At 45.6% G+C, this 23,537-nt stretch overlaps 2 protein-coding genes across 2 annotated transcripts in view; both read left to right on the top strand.

Annotated features, from left to right (window-relative positions):
- LOC145337303 (butyrophilin subfamily 1 member A1-like) overlaps positions 1–2,509 on the top strand; it is a 55,667-nt gene extending 53,158 nt beyond the window's left edge. Inside the window, 1 exon segment of the mRNA XM_080182101.1 lies at positions 1,926–2,509. Within this exon segment, the coding sequence (XP_080038227.1) occupies positions 1,926–2,509 (584 nt within the window).
- LOC145337231 (zinc-binding protein A33-like) overlaps positions 1–23,537 on the top strand; it is a 129,706-nt gene that overhangs the window by 86,287 nt on the left and 19,882 nt on the right. The gene's annotated exons all lie outside the window — the stretch shown is intronic.

Genomic DNA, 23,537 nt, shown 5'->3' with positions numbered 1-23,537 from the left:
TCTCAGTCCCAATACTCCCTGTTCCACTAGAGAGGCTACTGCCTTTTCCAGCTCTTTCTCCACGATCTTAGGGAAAGTCTGTTGGTTTTGCAGCTGGGACACGGGGGCGGGATGATTTCCCCCAAAAACTAAGCTCCCAACAGGCGGGAATACGGGAGATTTTCCCATCTATTTTTTGGGCGAGTTTAGTTGAATGAATTTCCAGCACTGAGTGTATCACAGAGTCAAGGGATTTCCGTTGGTGGGGCGAGTGCACATGCACTGATTTCTCAGTCTGCCGGGAGATTGGTTGACAAGCGCATCCCCCCATCACCTCCCTCGGTCACCTGATGGTCAGACCCGGTATCTGTTGGCCTCCCGATGACCGGACCCGGCCTCTGATCGCCGATCCGGCCCCCCGATGGCCGCCATCTCACTAAAACCCATGTCCACTTTGTCTGGAGGGGGTCCCACCCTAAAATCTAAGGGTTTGGATATCGCTCCAGCCCCTGTATCAGCTGTATATCTTCCCAATATAATGGATCCTCCTGTAGATCAGAGGAGAGGGTGAATCTACTCCTGTGTTGGACACTCCTGTCTCTACTACCTTTCTCTCCCTCCACTATAATATCTACACATTGTCTATCACACTCATCATACCTGAGTGGACAAGGATACTCAGGCTGGGTACAGTCCCTTCCTGCTGAATTTCCCGGGACACCCTCCCTGGGCCACATGGACCTGACCCTGGGGAGTGTTTTCGTGCTGACACCATTTCATTCATCTGTGGGATTTCTGGAAACTCGGGGTGTTTTTCTCGGGTGTCTCTTGACTCCGAGTCCCCTGACTCTGGCCCTTCATTGGTTTCCTCCACTCTCGGACAAACTGTCCACTTCCCCCACAATTGAAACAGGTCGGGATGATCTGCTTTTCCCCGGGTTTAAAGCGCTTCCCCTCTCGCTGCCCCCTCGGTGGGGCCCCGTCATCAGTGACTGGAGTTTCCCTCCGCTGTACAAGGGGAGCCACAGGTTTTGGTGGATCAGGGGCTTCTAACAGGGGCTGCCGGACTGTCCGGTTTCTAACTCACTATCCCTCAAACTGAGGAACACTCACTTCTCCAACCAGCCCCGGGGACACGGCACAGACTAAACCACCATTGACTTGACTCTCTCGCTCTTTAATCCGTCTCTTGTATTCAGCACGGTCCAACTGTGGCTGCTTGTTTCTGTAACAACCTGATGTTGCCTTCACTCCGTCTCTCTCTCTGTCTCTCTCTCTCTCTCTGTCTCTCTCTGTGTTTCATGTCCCTGTTCTCCCAGTCCAGCTTTCTCTCTCTTGCAGCCATTGGACATGATGGCAGGTCCCTCCGGGTCGCATCAGGACACAGGAGGGGAGGCACCTTCAGGGGTCGCATTCGTGTCACCAGCAGACGAGCCCCCCTCTCTCTGCCTGTCGCTCTGTCTCTCTCTCTGTTTCTCTTCCATCGTTTTTACAGATCCCTCATTCAGTTCTTCTGGGGTCTGGCCCCGCCCCCAACCTGACCCCGCCCCCGGCCTGGCCCCACCCCCACAATCCTTCCCACCCCGCCCAGCATTGACCCGCCCCTGGCCTTCCGCGCCCCCCACTCAGGCCCTGCCCCCGGCCTGCACCCGCCCCCGAGTAGCCCCGCCCCTCACCCTGGCTCCGCCCCCAGACTGGCCCCGCCCCCAGCCTGTCTCCATTTCTCTCTCTGTAACGGGGTTTCCTCAGCCTCACTGCAGGGTGTGGTGTCCGGGTAAAACCTTCCCCCCGGGCAGTGTCTTCCCCTTTCCCCTGTGCGCTGTTTAAACTCTTCCCCGGGGATGAATTTCTAATTCTGGATCATTGCTGATTTTCCCAATCACTAACCGGCTGTGAAAGTTACAGTGAGTCTGACTAACATTTTATCCGTGTCCATCTGTTCCCAGCTCCAGTCACCTTCGACCCTAATACAGCCCATCCTAAACTTCTCCTGTCTGAGGACCTGAGCACCGTGAGATACACCGGGAAACGGCAGCAGCTCCCCGACAATCCGGAGAGATTTGATGACTATCTCGATGTCCGTGTCCTGGGATCAGAGGGATTCACATCAGGAAAACATTCCTGGGAGGTGGAGGTGGGAAACAAGACTGAGTGGGATGTGGGTGTGGCCAAGGAATCCATCAATAGGAAGGAGGAAATCACCCTGAGTCCAGATAATGGATTCTGGGCAGTGATACTGAGAGAGGGGAATGGATACTGGGCTTGTGATAAATCATGGAAACGTTTAGATCTGAGTGTGAATCCGAGAAAGATTCGAGTCTGTCTGGATTATGAGGGAGGGAAGGTGTCCTTTTATAACTCGGATAACAAGTCCCATATCTACACTTTCACTGGTACATTCACTGAGAAACTCTATCCTTATTTCAGTCCAGGTGTCAGTTATTGGGGTGAAAACACAGAACCCCTGAAAATCTGTCCCCGGACAGTAACAATCCAGGAGGATGAGGGTTTTAACCCTTCATCCAAATAAAGACAGTTTCTTGTAGGTGGGGGTGGGGGTGGGGTTTGTCCCTCTGTGGATGAGGGGTTGGGGTCCTTCGCAGATCCTGCCCCCCTCCCATTATCACACACTGTCAGCGGGGGCCGTCCATTCCTCGGGAGGATGAGACGGATCCCTCCGGTCCGGCCTGTACCTCCCGGGGATGTGTGAGGACCCCTGCCTGAGGGAGGGCCGGAGGATCCACTCGATATAATCCAGTCACTCGTCACGAAGTCGGACACACTGGAGGCTGGGACGGGCGAGGTCGATGAGGCTGAGCCCACCCGGACACGGGCTGATATCCCCCAGGACCTGCTCGGCCTGATCGAGGAATCGATTAAAAAGACCCCACACACTGGGTCCCTGGGTGGGGGAGGGGAAGGCCCCACACACTGGGTCACTGGGTGGGGGAGGGGAAGGCCCCACACACTGGGTCACTGGGTGGGGGAGGGGAAGGCCCCACACACTGGGTCACTGGGTGGGGGAGGGGAAGGCCCCACACACTGGGTCACTGGGTGGGGGAGGGGAAGGCCCCACACACTGGGTCACTGGGTGGGGGAGGGGATGGCCCCACACACTGGGTCACTGGGTGGGGGAGGGGAAGGCCCCACACACTGGATCACTGGGTGGGGGAGGGGAAGGCCCCACACACTGGGTCACTCGGTTGGGGGAGGGGAAGGCCCCACACACTGGGTCACTGGGTGGGAGAGGGGAAGGTGCCACACACTGGGTCACTCAGTTGGGGGGGTGGGGTAGGGGGAAAGCCCCCGTTCTCCATCTCTGATTTTAAACCTGGGGTTGCTTGTTCTGGGGTTAGAGCTTTTCCCTCAGTCACTGTGTGACCCGGTGCCTGAGGTGGAGCGGAGCCCAGAACCACTGTCACTCTCTGACCCAGAACCTCCAGAGCAGCCCAGGGAGGGGCTCTCTGCCCTCGATCCTGGGGGTGGGATGGTGACAGAGGCTGGTATGACTGGGGTGAGGGCTGGTGGTCACTGATAGTGAGAAGACTGAGGAGGACTGGGACTTAGTGGAGGGCACCGAGGAGGATTTAGAGTCCATCATCAGTGGGGGACCCCCCCTCATCTCCCTCAGGGAATTCTGGGAATTCCGAGCTGACAGCTCGTGGCAAAGTCCAGCTGACCCTCAACCGATGGTTGGAGCTGACGTCTCGCAGAAGGTTCACATCTTCTGTCAAGAGACTGTGAGGGGTTCAATGAGGGGACAGAAGACCAGGATCGAGGGGTGGGAGCAGGAGGTGCTCGACCTGGAGTTCACTCTGAGTTGAGGACTGAGGGGGAATAGTACCCATACTAATAATTATAGAAGTGAATAGCAGCCATATTAATAACTGTGTCCAGTGAAAGGTTAAACCACAAAAAAGCCTGCACACAGTTTAACAGCAGAGACATGCATATCAGGATAGTAAGCTGCTATTGCCAGGCAAAGGCCGAGTGTCTGAGTTACAGACCTTTCATATAAACAGAAGGGGAGGAAGATGCCTTTGTCTGGGAGAGGCCATTGAAGCAGACATTTGGAATGGGAGGATTGATTTGTGTTCTTACATTCAGACACAGCTGGAGTGTCCAAAGATAGTTGGAATAATAACCTACAATCAAAACTTAACTCTGATTGGATATTACAGTTAAACAAGCGGAATGTGATTGTGATTTGTTTCAATATCTATCTTATGAATGATGTAACCTTAATCCATAACTGTGAGTGGATAGAGATAACTCCTGTACATTGATTGGTTTATGTTAATTACTTGTAATCAAATTTGAAACAATGACTGCTTGTGTATTTCTAAATTCTGAACTCTGTCTGGCCTTTATGGTCTAAAGGGAGTCCGATCGCTATAGTCTTCAATAAATCATTTTGAACCATTCTGTGACTTTGTCAGGCTATTTAAGGGGAATGGTGATTATAACTACATTAACGAGCCCCACAACAAGGATCCAGCCCCGTGGAAGGTGTACGGAGAGAAGAAGGGCGCTCTGAGAGAGCAGCAGATTATCGAGTTCTGTGATGTGTTTGTGAGATCACAGATCCGGTTCCTTCAGAACCTGGACCTTGTCTCCCCATCTTCTACTCACTGGAAAAAAGGCAGCGACTCCGTAAGCAGCTCCTGGGGCTGCTGCACAATGACGGATCCCTGGTCTTGAATCGGAGACTGTCAGTTTCGAGGCCCCAGCCTATTCCCGAGCTCTCTTCTCTCTGGATCTGTCCAGTGATGATGCTGACAGAGGTTTGTGGGAGGAACTGTTGAAGGTCAGTGCGGAGGGTACCCCTTAGCCTGACTGAGCTGACCAGTGTCCCTGACCGGCTCTCGAGGGGCAAGTCCCTGGGGCTGGACAAGCTGACCATAGAGCAGGTTCTGGGATATCCTGGGGGGTGGGCAGGGAGACTACACACGGGTCCTGAGGGAAAATCTAGTGACTGGAGAAATGTTGCTCTCCATTATTGTCCTCCTGCCCAAGAGGGGCGATCTCCTCCTGTCTATGAAGTGGTGCCCAGTCTCCCTCCTCAGCACGGACTACAGGATCTTTGTCAGGACCATGTCTGCTCACCTTGGCACCGTGCTGGCCCACAGGATCCACCCTGACCAATCCCACCTGGATCAGGAGAACGAGATTGACAGTGGAACAGCAATATTGTGGACATCAGATTCAGGGCCCATTTTGTTGGCTAATCCAGCTCCTGTCCGTGGTTCCGGAGTGTCTGATTGAGGGTAAATCCCCTCTCTGCCATTCCACTCTATCCGGAGGGGTTTCCTGTACGGGCTGCTCTTGCACAGCTTCCACTCCCTCGATCTCATCGCCCATCCAGACACTCTGTGAGGTTCTGTCCTGTTGTCCGGAGGAGGCAGAGTCTCCCAGTGGGATGCTGTCCATGTGGGATCCTCCTTCTGTCCATCGGGGATTTGGGGTGAAGGGTGTTACACACGGCAGTCCCGTGCAATGGAGAGTGAAATCAATTCACTGATTCCCAGGCTGCCTGTAATTTCTGTAACCTGGAGGAGTCTGTGTTTAATATTTCTATCGAGTGTGAGAGATTCCAGCTCCTCTTCCATTATCTGAAGGGGCTGCTGCTCAATTTCTGGCTGCACTTCAGCCCCACTCTCCTGATCTTTGAGCAGACGGTGCTGAGGAGAGCGGGCAGAGGATCTCCTTATTGGTCTGTTCCTGGGCCTGGTAAAGGTGACCATTAACAGGTCCAGGCAGTGGGCAGTCAATGGGATCATTTGGTGTAACTGCCTGCCTCTCTTCCACAGCTACACCTGGGTTTCCCTCAAGGATGAGGTGCACACCTATCCACCGGGATGCTTGAGGCCTTCCATGACCAATGCTGCGGAGTGGGGGTGGAGGCGGGGAGGGAGTGTGGAGGTAGAAGTGCAGGAAGTGTTGGAGAGAGAGCATGTGGGGGCCGTGGGGGTGATGTGGAAGGGTGGTGTCTCAGTGCAACATCAGTCCAGGTAAAATAATTTAAAGTTTTGGAGCATTGATCAAATTTGTTCAAATGGGACACTTCATTGTTTAGATTTGTTCAAAAGAGGAATAAATAGATACAGACTGAAACTGTCATTGTTGGGTTCGGAGGCACATGCTTTTAATGTGAAATTCTAAATAAATGCAGATAAAAGTGTGTAAAGATTGGCTCCAGTTCTATCCTTCACCACTGTCTTTCTGAGCTATCATTCTTTGGAGGAGAGTGACAGTGAATCCTCCACACAAGACTGGCCTAAGACTCTGAATCATTAATTTTAATGTAATTCAAAATTATTTCCAAATCTGGGTACAGAATCTTAAATTGAAATTAATAAACTCAATCATTCACATTTTATTGTGTTATGAACTCAAAGTGTCGATTTTTATTTGATATTACCAGGCCAGGATTCTAAGAAATATATACATGAACACTGCTGAATAAAGAGACATGCTATCAAAGCTTTTCACCTTGCACTCATCAGGATAAATGCAAGAGTATCAAATTTCAAAAGGGAACAACAATTTGTGCTGCAAAAGAGAAAGTTTTGCTGATTGGTTGGCAAAGACACTCTGATTGGTTGAGGCATTGCCATGGAGAATACACCAGGGAAGTTACAGTTTTTGCTAAAATTCAAAAAAGGCGAGTATTTGTGACATTCTTGTGTTGTCCTGATGAGCACAAAATGAAAATGTTCAGCAGTATGGGTACAAACTTACCAAAAATGTTCTAAGTGCCTTAGTGGTGAGAAAACGGGAGTTATTTGCTCCGGATTTTTCGGCACGCCCTGCACTGCAATCTTTCCTCATTTAGTGGAATGGAAGAGCCTCCGTGTGATTCTCGCTGGCATGGACTGTCCGTGTACGTGATTCACCCAAAGTGGCTGCAGCTGAGTGCCGTTAACAAGGTGAGCTGCATATAAGTATTAACGATGGGACTGATAGTCACAACAGGAAGATGGCAAAGATTTTAAGGTTTTGAATGATCAGATATGAATGAACCCATTCTGCTCCAAGCAGGATGGATTTTCTGTGGCAGCTAACTCCAAATGGAACAAGATTTGCAGCAGCTTCAAGATATTTGAGAATTTAATTTTAGAGTTCCAATATTGTACCAATCATCAGCCCGATTTCAAATCTGGAAAAAAGTTGGGGAGAGCATCTGGTAAGGAGTTACAGAAGACAGAATGGGTGGGGGAGTGCAAGGTTTGCATTCACTTCTATTAAACAATGTCCAGCAACATCCCCAGCTCTAGGATTCCCAGACCTGACTCACCATTCCACATATATTGTCACAATAATGGGAATTACTACACTGCTGTAGTCACCCAGCAGCGTGGAGACCAAAAGTAACCCGTAGCATACTATTCAAATAAACAATCAGCAGGTACCACAGGGGTTAACCAGATGTATTCAAGCCCCTGGATTATTCAGCACGGGCTGTCAGAGTAGGCAAACCAATTTGCTCAATGTTGGGGGAAGTAACTTTGCACACAGAACACACTCTGGTACAAATTCTGAATGTGAGAAGGTTGAAAACCGTGTCGGATGTGAGGCAGACTCAAGAGGAAAGCCTGCTCCTGCCAGCAAATAGGCAGATTACTATAGTCAGGGATGAGGAAAGTAACCCAGTGGGATAGATGAACATTGAAGGACCATGTGTGTGGTGTGCAGATGAGATGTGAGGAAGTGAACAGGCTCATAGGGGAGCTGATGTGACCCTGTTTGTCGACAGGTTACAGTAGATTGAATGGAAAGCCAAGGACGGTGAGCAATAGTTGAACAGATCGGACGGAATTAGAGGTGGGATTTATTTGATGGATAATGAAACTTACTGGTGATTAAAAAAACGTTTAAAGTTATTTTAAGAAAACATACATACTTTATGTGGTATCTATGGATGTCGGAACAAAGATTTTTTTGAAGGTGGGATAAGATAGGTATTAATGGACATTTGAAAGGCAACAACACTGTTTGAATTTGGGAGAACTCTGACATATACACTGTTAACAAGCGAACTTAAAAATGATGCTATTTAAGACAAAAAGGAATCAAAATGGTAACTGCCTGGAATCAAATCGAAATGTTTGATTTCTGCTTTTAAAATGTTGTGAAGCAAACTGTTGTGAAGACACTGTCGACTTTAAATATTTAAACACAACTTTCTTTATTCTGGTCTCTAACACAGGCTCATCCAGACTTGAAATGTTCGCTCTAACTCTCTCCACAGATCTGTCAGACCCACTGAGATTTTCGTGCATTTTTCTGTTTTTGTTTCTTTATTTTTTGCTACTTAGAAACTAGTCAATACCTGCAATGCATAAATACTCTCTATCCGTTACTGAAATTGAGGCTGGTTTCCACTTGTATACGAAACCTGGCCAGGATTTTGCCACGTAACTATCAGTCTTCTTCTTCCAGATGTTGTTGTCTTCTGTGAATGTTGGTCTGGATTTTGACTGAACACAAGCTCTTTGTTAGCACAACAAGGGAGGAAAGATTATTAATTGTTGAAGGCTTTGACATTCAGCCTTTAAATTTGTACCCTTCAAGTAACCAGACCAAATCACAGAGTTCAAATCAAGGTTGAGGACTGGTTCCAAATCTCAAATCTTTAGTTTCAGACCTAACCTCATCTATCAGATCTCTGGCAAGAATCTCACCCTTCATCCACCCTTTGACTGAGGCCCCAGTGGTCTTAGTTAACCCTTCAGTTATCTGATTCAATGTTTTTATGAGTCCATCACCCTGTAGGTCTGTGGCAGTGAGTGCATTCTCGGTTCCATAGCCTCCACACTGTCATCCCTTTCCGTGGCAACCCAGGAGGAATAGCCATTCAGTTCAGACAGTTGTACTGAATTAAATACCGAGTTTGCACTCCCAAACAATCCCCCAATATCGCCCAGTATATCTCATATCTGTGATTCAGGAGCAATTCTGTAAGTATTGTTGGTTACCCCTAGAGACACCATTGTCACATCATGTAATAAAGTTTTAGCTTTCCCAGTCCGAACTAATCCATCAGGGGGAGGCTCGACCATGTTTGGACATTGGGTAGGTTTTTGATATCCACAAGTATTAAGCTGGTAATATTGAATATCTCTACAATCAAGTCTTATCTATTACTTGTTTACATAGTTCTTGACAATCCTGGCCAGGTTCTGTGACATTGAATAAATATCTCCATAAATCCAGTATTTGAAGGCATACAGCATGCTTGCCTTCATCGGCCAGGGCATTGAGTTTAAAAATTAGCAAGTCATGTTGCAGTTTTATAGGATCTTACTTAGGCCACACTTGGAATATAGTGTTCAATTCTGGTCACCCACATTACCAGAAGAATGTGGAGGCTTTAGAGAGGATACAGAAAAGATTTATCAGGGTGTTGCCTGGTATGGAGGGCATTAGCTATGAGGAGAGGTTGGAGAAACTTGGTTTGTTCTCACTGGAGCGATGGAGGTTGAGGGGAGACCTGACAGAAGTCAATAAGATTATGAGAGGCGTGGACAGAATGGATTGTCAGAAGCTTTTTCCCAGGGTGGAAGAGTCAAGAGGGCATAGGTTCAAGGTGCAAGAGGCAAGGTTTAAAGGAGATGTATGAGGCAGATTTTTTTACACAGAGTGGTGGGTGCCTGGAACTCATTGCTGGGGGAGGTAGTGGAAGTGGATACAGTAGTGACTTTTAAGCGGTGTCTTGACAAGTACATGAATAGGATGGGAATCGAGGGATATGGGCCCCGGGTTTTAGTTAAGTCAGGCAGCATGGTCGGTGCAGGCTTGGAGGGCCGAAGGGCCTGTTCCTGTGCTGTAATTTTCTTTGTTCTTTGAATTACAGGAGACCTTGAGGAACCTCCAGGTGATGGTTTTAACAGGTATCTGCTGCTCTCATGGGGATAGGCCAAGATAATTGGAGGTCAGTTAGCTCAGTTGGCTGGACAGCTGGTTCATTGTGCAGAGTAATGCCAACAGCATGGGTTCAATTTCCATACTGGTTGAGGTTATTTTTGAAGGCCTGCCTTCTCATCCTAGCCCCTCACCTAAGGTGTGGTGATTGTCAGGTTAAATCACCACCAGTGAGCTCTCCCCCTCAAAGGTGGGGGTGGGGGTCAGGGAGGGGGAGGGATTCATCTGATACTTTTTACCTTCAAAACTGTAATGATGGTGAGTTTGGAATTGGTGAGTTCCTGCAGTGCATCTTGTAGACAGAACATATTGCTGTCAAGGCCACTATCCTGAAGAACTCCTGCAGTGATGTCCAGGAACTGAGAGATTTGCTGTCCTGATGTTGTCAAACGTGCCTTGGTGAATTGCCAGTCTCTGATCTTATCGTGTCACCACAGTATTTATATGCTGGGCCAGTTCAGTTTCTGGTAAGTAGTAACCTCCAAGATATTGACAGTGGAAGTTTCAGTGATTGTACTGTGATTAAAGAGGGGATGGTTAGATTCTATAGTGTTGGAGATGATCATTGCCTGGAACTTGTGTGGCACGGAAGTTATTTGCTCCTATCAGCCCAGGCCTTGGGCTGAAACAGACTGTTTCAGTATCTATGAGGTTACAAATGAAACTGAACACTGCAGTAATCATCAGCACAGCGATGGTGGAGCAGCTGGAGATGGTTGGGCCGATGACACTAACATGAGGAACCCCTCCTGAGCCTGAGGTCACAGCCTTGTGGGGCACCGGTGTTGAGGATGGTCATGGAGGAGGTGTTGTTGCCTCTCCTTACTGATTGCAGTCTGTGGGTTAGGAAGTTCAGAATCCAGTTGCAGAGAGAGGAACTGAGCCCCAGGCCACAGAGTTTGGAGATGTGTTTCACAAGAATAACGTGTTGAAAGATGAGCTGCAGTCAATAAATAGGAGTCTGACACAGATGTCTTTGTTACCGAGGTGTTCCAGGGTTGAGTGCAGGGCCAGGGAGATGGCATCGCTGTGGGTCTGTTGCAGCAGAAGGTGAACTCTAGTGGATCCAGGCATTCTGGGAGGCCAGAATTGAATCTGGGCATGAATAACCTTTCTCAGTGATGGATATCAGAGCCACAGGGCGATAGTCATTAAGCTGTCTGGCTTTTCTTTGGTACAGGAATGATGGCCGTCTCCTTGAAGCAGATAGGTTGAAAATGTCTGTAAAAACTCCACCAGCTGGTCTGCGCAGGATCTGAGTGCTCATCTGGATACCTCGTCTTGGGTTCATGTCACACTATCTGTAACCCCCATGACTTGCCTGAGCTTGCAAAATCTCACTAACTGTCCTGGCTGGAGAGAATACACACCTCTCTAACTTGTGCTTGGTCCTCTCTCCATTCACACTGTCTGTACCTTTAAGACTTGATTCCCTTTAAAGACTCACATTCCAACCATTATCTTGTAAATTGAGTTTGTGTCTATATATGCCCTGTTTGTGAACACAACTCCCACTCACCTGATGAAGGGGCAGTGCTCCAAAAGCTTGTGCTGCCAAATAAACCTGTTGGACTTTAACCTGGTGTTGTGAGACTTCTTACTGTGCCTACCACAGCCCAACACCAGCATCTCCTCATCATACCCCATCTGGGGCAGTCACTTTCCATGGGTTGACCTTCGAGAAGGCTGCTCTGACATCGGATGTGGGCTCATCTGAGGCTTCTGAGGTGGAGGACACGCTCTCGCTGACCTCTTACTCGAAATGGGCATTCAACGCGCCAAGCTCATCGGGAAGGGGTGCATTGGAGCCGGCGATTTTACATGCCTGTATCTTGTAGCCTGTTATGTCTTGCAACCCTTGCCATAATCGGTGGGAGTATGTGTGGCTAGCCTGGGACTCCAGCTTGGTCCGTTACTCTGTTTTGGCACCTTTGATGGATTCTTCAGCAAGAGATGTCTCTCTTGGAGCTAAAGGGATCACGAGATCTGGGGGGAGGGGGGAATCACAAAATTGAATTCGATGATCAGCCATGATCGAAATGAATGGTGGAGCAGGCTCGAAGGGCTGAATGGCCCACTCCTGCTTCTAGTCTTCATGTTTCTATCGTAAAGAATGACGGAGCAGGCTTGAAGGGCCGAATGGCCTCCTCCTATTTTATATCACCTTTTAAATTTATTATTGTCACATGTATTGGGACACAGTGAAAAGTATTGCTTCTTACATGCAATACAGACAAAACATCCCATTCAGAGTATATAGGGGAGAAGTAAAGAAAGAATAAAGAATATAATGTTACACTCATAGCGAAGGTGTAGAGAAAGATCAGATTAATATAAGGTAGATCCATTCAAACATCTGATGGCAGCAGAGAAGAAGCTGATCAGTCAAATGATGAAACCCAATGACTCAGATGCCAGGTACTTACAACCAATCTGTGCCTTGAGTCACCTCCTTAACTCATTGCGCACACATTCCAAAGACCGTGCTACTCCACTGGGAGGGAGAGTGGGAATAAAGTCACCAGTGGTTTGGAGCTCTGATCGACATCACTAAACTGACCCAAATCTGATCAGAAATTTTAATTCTCACTCAGTGCTCTACTGTCCAATCAATTAATGTTCCGCAGGCCTCCCCGTTCTATTTATAGAACTAGAGAATCATACAACAGAAGAAGAGGCCATTCAGCCCACTGTGTCTGTTCTAGCTCTTTGAAAGAGCTATCCAATAATTTCACTCCCCTGTCCCTTCTCGGGTATTGATCCAATTTTCTTTTGAAAGTTCCTATTGAATCTGCTGGATCTGAGATTGATGGACACAAACCTGATCAAACACAAGAGGCGTCAGAGATGGCAATGGAAGGTGAGCAGGGAACAGAGACAAAGGGAAGTCACGTCAAAGAAAGGAGCAGAACTTCCTGGAGGTGGACATTCAGCTCCACTGCTCACACTTTGAGCTGCCTGTTCTCTAAACACTTTGGAATGATTTCCCCAAATTGACACTAAGTGCCCATGCCAGCCAGAAAACCGGAATGTGAATTCCTGTGCCCCAAAATCTGGAAACATGACTACGTATTTGGAGAAACACAATATTCCTTCCTCCCGTCACTCCTGCCCCCCGACCTCTCAGCTTTCCCCCCAATACCTTCACCCTCCCCCAGCTTTAACGCCATCCTCAACACCTTCATCAGCCCCATCCCAGCTTTACCCACTCTTAGGCCCTCCTTTCCAACCCACACATTTGCTGCATCCTTACCAGTGCATGGAGAAGATCCTGAATTTCTGAAGCAAATCCCACCTCAGTGAAGCTGAACCGGTTACATGGAGACCTCCCACCTTCCGAGAGCTGCTCCCCGTTGGTGTCATATGCATGAGGATCCACCCACCACTTGATGCTTGATGTGTTCCTCTGGGGTCTGGTAGCTGAATGACTCCATTATCTTCTCATTGAACATCGATGATATGAGCAAGGCTCTGAAGGTAAATCAGTTTGACACATGGAATAGCCTTCTTATCGGTTTGACACATGGAATAGCCTTTTCCTGAGTGAGGTACTGCATGAATATACTGTCACAAAAGGAAAATTACCTTTCAAATAGCTAAATCGCAGAATCACAGAATTGTTATAGCACAGGAGACCATTCAGCCCATCATGTCTTCAACAGCTTCTCAAATGAACATTATAACTTAACACCATTCACCAGCCTTGTGAATGCACATAGAATTATCCATTGCTAGGAGAAACTTTGTGAAAAAGAATTTTCCCACAGAAATGTGTACAAGTTCCACAAAGACACACTGGAAGGGAATCCATTCCACTGTGAGGTGAGTAAGGCTTTGTTTCAGGTTCCTTCTCCCTTATTTGTTCTTTTCTGGGATATGAGCATCATTTGCAAGGCCAGCATTTATTCTCCATCCTTAATTGCCCTGAACTGAGTGGCTTGCTGGACCTTTTCAGAGGGCAGTTAAGACATCGCTGTGGGTCTGGAGTCACATGTAGGCCAAGCCTGGTAAGTGTGACAGATTTTCTTCCCTAAAGGACATTAATGAACCAAATGGGTTTTTATAGCAATTGATCATATTTCATGGTCAATATCGTTGAAATTAGCTTTTCAATTCTCGATTTTATTGACTGAATTTAAACTGCACCATCTGCTGTGGTTTGATTTAAACCTTTGTCCAAAACAAGAACCTGGGCCTGTAGATTACCAATGACAATATGCTACTGTCTCTCTAAAGAGTCATCTGATGATAAACAACAACAAATGGACTTTCTGACATGAAAAAGACGCATCCTAGTGAGAAGAAGAATATTTGTTCATTATCGTTATTAGACATCTGACTGGTTGTCTCCCTCCAGCGAGCTCAGCGTACAGGAAGTCCTTGTGTATATGACTGACTTCCATCATGTGGGTGTGTTCTAGCCAATTAAACCACCTCTGCTTCACGAGCAGTAACAAACTTCGAAGCTCTGCCTTTGAGAGGAAGACCACATTTACCATTTTGTCCAGTCAGGTTACACCGCAGACAGTGAAGATGGAAATCGTTGAGCTTCTTTTCCTGCTGGCTGTAAGTTGTCCCTGATTCCGTCACACAGCAAGGTGCTGAGAACATCGGCCTATAAACTATCAGCTCGGTCCTAAAAGTCAGCCGGGCGTTATTCCATGTGTGTTTCATGAGTGGTCCAGAACTGGTGCCCCCACCACCTCCCCACCACCAACCCCCCCACCCCACCTCACTCCCGTAACAAATTCTACTGCCTTGGTCAGTGTCAACCAATCTGTCCCTTGATGCAAAACTTGACTGCATCACCTCCCAGTAATCCCATTTCTCGAGGAGAGAAGGCAGTCTGTTCAAACCTTCCAATAGTTCCAATCTATCAGCTCTGATAACATTCTTGTAATGTGTTTGCATTTCACAGGTTGTCCTCTATCCTACATTTAAATCATCTTTCTGTCTGGTGTCTGCTGCAATGGAAATGAGAAATTCTCAGCAGTTTTTAAGAATATGTATTTTAGTATTGCTGTTTGGATAGAGACAATCAGCCTCTGTCAACTCAGCCACGTGTTTTATTTATTTCAGGAGGAAGCTGACAGGAAAAGGAGGTCGGGCATGGCCTTTACTGGAACTCTGCGCAATTTGATAAAATAACTAGAAAAGTCCATTTCTAACCAACTCTTTGACATTTACAGGATTCGGGAGGATTATAATATGCCACCCCAGCTACTGAAAAATTCTTCAGCTCTTTGCAGTACAGAGTGTGGAGAGAAATGCTCGATACCTTCGACCCTGGTAAAGCTCATATATGTTCATTTGTCTGCTTTATAACTCATATCTTTATGTTGTGAATCAGATATCAACCAGACTAGGTTTTAGTACCAAACTGTTGTTTAACATCCTCATTAAATACAACCTTCAATGGAATTAAAGTGTTATTCATTCACCAGATTCAACTTCTAAAAGGCCTTCAACAAGTCACCTGAATATTTCAGCTTCTCCAACAGAAGTAACTCAGGGATCCTGGGCTGAAGCACTGCCTCCAAAAACCTGCAATACTTTCCTGAATTCAGTAAGAGACAGTTCATCCATTTTACCTCCCTCATCCCAACCATGGCCTTTCCTTCCTCACAGAATCTTGCCTTTTCCACAATATAGCTTTCTCCCGATGTACTTCCACCTTGTGTATCCAACTCACGATCATGAATAAGATTGGGCAGAAAGCCTGGGAATGAAGCCTTGTTTATCCATGCTGAGAGGAGAGAAGTTACAGGGTGATATGGAGTTAGCTGTGTTCACTGTGGGCATGGAGAACAAGCACTGGCTTTTAACCCACTCCCTGAAAGTGTCACCAAGGTTTATTTCCTCAGTTATCCTGAGGAAATATTCCACTCTCCCTAAACGAATGTCTTTTCTCCATAATCCAGGAAAGGAATCAGGGTTTGACAGTGTGGCCACTAAATAGTGGGAGCAACTGCAGAGTAGAGACAAGGCAGAAGAGAAAGCTATTGTTATTGGAAATAAAAACCATGAAGCAATATATAGATCAAATCCAATAGTAAATCAACAGATGAGAATAAAGATTATAAAAAAGAATGAAAGCATAAAACTAAAAGTTCTGTATCTGAATGCATGTAGCATTCCAAACAGGACAAAAGAACTGGGAGCACACATAGAAATAAAGATGTTCTGTCAAGGGGTTATTTAGACTCAAAATGTTGGCTCTACTCTGTCTCCACAGATGCTCATGATGTGAGTATGCCGGCGTTGGACTGGCGTAAACACAGTAAAAAGTCTGACAACACCAGGTTTTAGTCCAACCTATTTATTATCAAATAAATAGGTTGGACTAAAACCTGGTGTTGTCAGACTTTTTACTGTGTCCACAGATGCTGTCAGAGCTGCTGTGATTTTCCAGCATTTTTCTGTTTTTGTTCCAGATTCGTAAAGATGATCTGATAGCCATTATGGAGACATCGTTGCGGAAGTACATGAATTGAAACCTAAATATTGAAGGGGATGGAATATTCATGAAGGGCAGGAAGAGAGGAAAAGATAAAGGGGTGGCTGTGTGAGTTAATAATGATATTAGCACAATAGAGAAAGATAACCAACATTCAGGAAACCAGAATGTGATTTGTGCAGAGTTGAAAAATGTTAAAGGCAAGAAGTCACTATGGAGTCATGTACAGATTGTGTAACAGTAACCACTTCGTAGGATCGAGCATAAAAAAAATTAGAACTTGTCAGAAAGGCAATAATTCTGGGAGATTTTAATTTATATATAGATGGGAAAGGTCAGATGGGCAAAGGTAGTCTAGTGAATGTTTTCAGGATAGTTAGAATATATTCTGGAAACAACCAGAGAGCAGGCTATACTAGATCTGGCACTGTGCAGGGAGATGGAAGTAATTAACGATCTCACAGTGAAGGTATCTCTAGATAACAGTGAACCCAATTTTACATTCAGTTTGAAGGAGAGAGCAGTGGGCCTGAGACTATGTTTTTGAAACTGAAATAAGGGAAATTATGCGACATGAAAACTGAGCTGGCTCAAGTGAACTGGCAAATTAGGTTAAGTGACAGATCAATAGAGATGCAGTAGCAAACATTTATCGGGACATTTCAGAATACACATAATAGTTACACTTCAACTAGTGAGAAAAACTACAAAGGACAGGCCCAACGTACATGGTTTACTAGAAAGGTCAAAGGTGGAATGAGACTTAAGGAAAAAACAAATAATTGTGCAAAGACAGGGGAAACATCAGAAGATTGGACAGAATATAAGGGGCAGCAAAGGAAGACTAAAAGATTAATAAGGAAGGAAAAATTAGAGTACAAGGGAAAACTAGTCAGAAATAGCCAAAAATATAGCAAGAAATTTTATCAATATCTAAAAATGGAAGTAGTTAACAAGTGAGTGTTAATCCTATATAAAATGGAGAATTAATAATTGAAAACAAGGAGATGGCAAGTGAATGGAACAGATATTTTGCATTGGTCTTCATTATAGAAGATAGAAGTAACTTTCCAGAATCCTGTAAACCTGGAAATGGAATGGAGAAAGGAAGTCAGGAAAACTGCAGTCACCAGAGAAGTGGTACTGAGTAAATCTTTGATCGATGTGCTGACCGGAGCTTGGGTTTTAATAGACTTCATCCTAGAATCTTAAAAGAAGTGGCTACTGAGATAGTTGTTGTATTGGTTTTAATTTTGCAAATATAACTCTATTAATCAAACACGAGAGGAAGACAGAAAGGGGAAACTACAGACCAGCTAGCTTCGCAACTGTCATTGGGAAAATGATAGAAGGTATTGTTAAAAAAAGTTATAGCAGGACATTTGGATCAGTTCAACATAATCAGCCAGAGTCAACATGGCTGTGTGAAAGTGAAATGTTGTTTAACCGACTTACCAGAGGTTTTTGAGGAAGGAGCTGTGGATGTGGACTTAATATTGTGCAACATCAAAAATTATTACAAAAAATAAAAGCTCATGTTATAGGGGTAACGTTGGCCAGATAGAAGATTGTTTGTCTAACAGACATCATAGAGTAGGCATAAATAGGTCTTTTTTAGGTTTGCAGCAAATAATGTCACAGGGATCAATGCTGTAACCTCAATTGTTTACAGTTCGTATAAATTGTATGAAGAGGTAGATGAGATAGTTGCCAAATTTGCTGATGACACAAAGATAGGTAGGAAAGTAAGTTGTGAAGAGGACATAAAGAGGCTACAAAAAGATATTGATAAGTTCAATGAGTGGGCAAAGATCCAGCAAATGGTGTATAATGTTGGAAAATGTGAATTTGTTCATCTTAGCAGGAAGAATAAAAAAATTATTTAAATGGTGAGAAATTTTAGTGCTCCTAGGTGCAGAGGGATCTTGGTATCTTTGTGCATGAATCACAATAGGCTAATACACAGGGATAGCAAGTAATTAGGAAAGCAAATAGAATGTTATTGTTTTCTGTGAGGGAAATTGAATCCAAAAGTAGAGAGGTTAGGCTTCAGTTGTATAGACCAATAATGAGACTACATCTGTAGTACTGTGTACAGTACTCGTCACCTTATTTAAGTATGTAAATGCATTGGAAGTAGTTCAGAGAGGTTTTATGAGACCAATTCCTGGAATGGGGAGGTTGCCTGATGGAGAAATGTTGGACAGACCAGGTTTGTATCTGCTGGAGTTTGGAAGAATAAGATATCATTTGATTGGCCATATAAGATCCTGAGGGGTTTTGACAGGGTGAATATGGAGAACATGTTTCTTCTTGTGGGGGAAACTAGAACTATGGGGGAGGGGCAGGGAGCAGAGATGGGAGGGAGGGGGGGTCACTATTTTAAAATAAGGATTGCCTATTTAAAATGGAGATAAGGCAAAATGTATTCACTCAGAGGGTTGTCTTTGGAACTCTCTTCCTGAAAAGGTGATGGAAGCAAAGTCTTGGATACTTTTAAGGCAGAGGTTGATAGATTCTTGGTGAGCAAGGGGGCATGTTGATATTGTGGGTAGGTGGGATGTGGATTGAGAACTATTAGAATTTGTTAAATGGTGGAGAGACTTGAGGAACCTCATTTATTTGTTAGTGTCACAAGTCGGCTTACTTTAACACTGCAATGAAATTACTGTGAAAATCCCCTAATCGCCACACTCCAGCGCCTGTTTGGGGACACTGAGAGAGAATTTAGCATGGCCAATGCACCAACCAGCACGTCTTTCGGACTGTGCGGGGAAACCAGAGCACCTGGAGGAAACCCACACACAGGGAGAATGTGCAAACTCCACGCAGACAGTGACTCAAGCCGGGAATTGAACCTGGGTTCCAGGCGGTGAGGCAGTAGTGCTAACCACTGTGCCAACCTGCCACCCAAATGGCCTCTTGTTCATGTAACTATGTATTTCTTATGTATGTATCAACACCTCCAGGATTAATATTGTAAACTGTAAAAATAAAACAGAATGTGGACCCAGTCCCTGCTCAACTCTCACCACATTGGACAGTCAGAGTGATCCCAGAAATGTAACCCTCAGGTTGGAGCAGATTTCAATAATACTGGAATTCCTGGCAATTCCCATGAGTTGGCCAGAAACAGCAGCAAACCCAAGGACTGGGAAAATTTAAAATTCAGCAGAGGAGGACAAAGGGTTTAATTCGGAAAGGGAAATTAGAATACAAGAGTAAGCTTACAGCAAATGTTACAGTTCTATGTTCTATGTTCTATGTTCTATGTTCTATGTTCTAAATATAAAAACTGACAGCAAAAGCGTCAATAGATATGTGAAGAGAATAAGACTGGTGAAAACAAATGTAAGTCCCTTACAGTTAGAATCAGGTTAATTCATAATGGGCAACGAGGAGATGGCAAACCAGCTGAACAAATACTTTGAGAATATTTTCACTAAACAGGACACAAATAACCTTCCAGAAATATGAGAAAACAGAGGGTCTAGCATTAAGGAAAAACTGAAGGAAATCCTTATTAGTCAGGAAATTGTATTGGGGAAATTGCTGGGATTAAAACCCAATAAGTGCCGAGGGCCTGATGCTGTGCATCCCAGAATACTAAAGAAATGGTCCAAGAAATAATGGATGCATTGGTGATCATTTTCCAGCATTCTATAGACACTGGAAGGGCTCCAACTGATTGGAGGATAGCTAATGTAACCCCACTTTTTAAAAATGGAGGGAGAGAGAAAATGGGACTGGTAGTGTGGAAAATGCTGGAGTCAATTATTAAGGATGTAATAATAACTGAGCATTTGGAAAGCAGTGACAGCATCAGTGCAAGTCAGCATGGAGATATCAAAGGGAAATTGCACTTGACAAATCGACTGGAATTTTTGAGGATGTGACGAGTAGAGTGGACAAAGGTGAACCAGTGGATGTTGTATGTCTGGACTTTCAAAAGGCTTTTGGCAAGGTCCCACACAAGAGATTATTAAGCAAAATTAAAGCTTATGGCATTGGGGGGTCATGTATTGACATGAATAGAGAATTGGCTGGCAGACAGGAAGCAGAGAGTGGAAATAAATGGGTCCTTTTCAGAGTGGCAGGCAGCGACTAGTGGGATACCACAGGGTTCAGTGCTGAGACCCCAGCTGTTCACAATATACATTAATGATTTAGACAAAGGAATTGAATGCAGTATCTCCAAATTTGCAAATGAGCCTCAGCTGGCTGATAGTGTTTGCTGTGAAGAGGATGCTCAGAAGCTGCAGGGTGACTTCGACAGGCTGACTGAGTGAGCAAATACTTGGCAAATGTAATATATTATCGATAAATGTGATGTTATCCATTTTGGTGGTAAAAACAGGAAGGAAGATTGTTATTTGAATGGTGGCAGTTTAGGAAAAGGGTGAGTGTATCGTGACCTGGGTGTTATGGTGGAACAGTCGCTGAATGTTGGCATGCAGGTACAGCAGGCGGTGAGGAAAGCTAATGGCATGCTGGCCTTCATAACAAGAGGATTTGAGTATAGGAGTAAGGATGTCTTGCTGCAGTTATACAGGGCCTTGGTGAGGTCACACCTTGAGTATTGTGTGCAGTTTTGTTCTCCTAGTCTGAGGAAGGACATTCTTGCGAAGGAGTCAGCGAAGGTTCACCAGACTGATTCCCAGAATGGCAGGATTGACATATGAAGAAAGACTGAATCGACTGGGCTTGTTCTCACTGGAATTTAAAAGAATGAGAGGGAAACTCATAAACATATACAATCCTGATGGGACTGAGCAGGCTAGAAGCGGGAAGAATGTTGGGAAAGTCCAGTACTAGTGGGTCACAGTTTAAGAATAAGGGGGTCAGCCATTCAGGACTGACATGTGGAAGAAATTCTTCACTCAGAGAGTTGGGAACCTGTGGAATTCTCTACCACAGAAAGCTGTTGGGGTCAGTTCATGAGATATGTTTGACAGGGAACTGGACATGGCCCTTGCGGCTAAAGGGATCAAGGGATATGGAGAGTACTGTGTGCAGTTTTGGTCGCTGCACTTGCGGAAGGATATATTGGCCTTGGAGGGAGTGCAGAGGACGTTCACTAGGCTGATACCGGAGATGAGGGGGTTGGCCTATGAGGAGAGATTGAATAGACTGGGTCTGTACTCATGGGAGTTTAGAAGGATGGGGGGGGATCTTATAGAGATGTATAAGATAATGAAGGGGATGGATAGGGTAGAGGTAGAGAGATTCTTCCTGCTTAGAAGGGATAGCAGGACTAGAGGGCACAGCCTCAAGATAAGGGGGGGGAGGTGGTGTGGTTTAGATCAGAGTTGAGAAGGAACTTGTTCACTCAAAGGGTGGTGAATCTCTGGAATTCTCTGCCTGTTGAAGTGGTGGAGGCTGCCTCGCTAAATATATTTAAGTCACGGGTAGATCGGTTTTTGATAGACAAGGGAATTAAGGGTTGTGCGGAGAAAGCGGGAAAGTGGAACTGATCCACTTCAGATCAGTCACGATCTTATTGAATGGTGGGGCAGGCTTGAAGGGCTAGATGGCCTACTCCTGCTCCTATTTCTTATGTTCTTAGGTTAAAGCGGGAATGGGATACTGAAAGTGCATGTTCAGCCATGATCATATTGAATGGTGGTGCAGGGTCCAGGGGCTGAGTGACCTCCTCCTGCACCTATTCTCTATGTTTCTATAAATGGGCTCTTAAAGAAAGATTTTGAATAAAACAGCAAGGAATTAAGTGACTGACTGTGTTATTTTAACTGTTCCTCAGCTCCAGCCTCTCTGACTCTCGATCTGAATCCAGCAAATCCCTGCTGATCCTGTCAAAGGACCAGACCAGTGTGAGACTCGGAGACAAGCTGCAGCCACTCCCTGACACCCCGCAGAGGGTTGATTTCTGGCCCTTTGTCTTGGGATCAGAAGGATTCACAACAGGGAGACATTACTGAGAGGTGGAGGTGGGGAATGAGAATTGGTGGGGGGTGGGAATAGCCCGAGAGTCTGCAGACAGGAAAGGGGAATTTGCACTGAGACCCGAGACTGGTTACTGGGCTGTGTGGCTGAGTCCCAGCAAAGTCTACGTTGCCTTCACCACTTCTAATACCATCCTCGCCCTGAGTGCGAATCCCCGGAGGATCGGAGTTTACCTGGACTATGAGGGTGGACATTTTACAATGGGGACAACATGTCCCCTCCCCACACTTTCACTGAGAGAATCTTTCCCTTCTTCTATCTGGGATCGAATGAAGAACGACTGACAATCTGCGGGATTAAAATTTTCTAACAGATCAATCCCATAATTTCACAGCATCATCCTGCCTCCTGCCAGCTGTAACTGCTGGGTGTCAGTCTCCGTAGTGGGCCAGACAATGACAGGAATGAGATAGAGAAACTGGTGAACGGATGCAGCAACAATAATCTCTTCCTTATTGTCAACAAAACGAAGGAGATTACCATCGACTTGAAGAAGCGTGAGGAGAACATGCCCGTGTCTACATCAACAGGGATGAAAGGATCAAGAGCTTCAAGTTTTTAGGTGGCCAGATCACCAACAAGCTGTCCTGGTCTCCCCATGCTGACACTATAGTTAAGAAAGCCCACCAACACCTCTACTTTCTTAGAAGACAAAAGAAATTTGGCATGTCAGCTATGACTCTCACAAACTTTTACAGATACACCACAGAAAACATTCCTTCTTATTGTATCACAGCTCGGTATGGGCTCCTGCTCTGCCCAAGACGCAAGAAACTACAAAAGGTCGTGAATGTAGCCCAATCCATCACTCAAACCAGCCTCTCATCCACTGACTTTGTCTACACTTCCCCCTGGCTTGGAAAAGCAGCCAGTATAATGAAGGACCCTGTGCACATTCTTTCTTCCACCTTCTTCCATCGGGGAAAAGATACAAAAGTCTAAGGCCATGTACCAAACAACTCAAGAACAGTTTCTTCCCTGCTGCCATCAGACTTTTGAATGAACCTACCTTGTATTAAGTTGATCTTTCTCTACATCCTAGCTATGGCTGTAACAATACATTCTGCACTCTCTCATTTCCTACTCTATGAATGGTATGCTTAGTATAGCTCGCAAGAAACAATGCCTTTCACTGTATGCTAATACATGTGACAATAATAAACCAAATTAAATCAGGTGATGCAGATGGCCCTAGTGTTACCTGAGGTCAGAC

This window comes from Carcharhinus amblyrhynchos, unplaced genomic scaffold (assembly GCF_965287045.1).
Source record: "Carcharhinus amblyrhynchos unplaced genomic scaffold, sCarAmb.v2.hapA scaffold_45, whole genome shotgun sequence".
NCBI classification, from domain to species: Eukaryota; Metazoa; Chordata; class Chondrichthyes; order Carcharhiniformes; family Carcharhinidae; genus Carcharhinus; species Carcharhinus amblyrhynchos.
The sequence above is the reverse complement of the archived record's forward strand: the minus strand, read 5'-3'. Positions and strand labels throughout refer to the sequence as shown.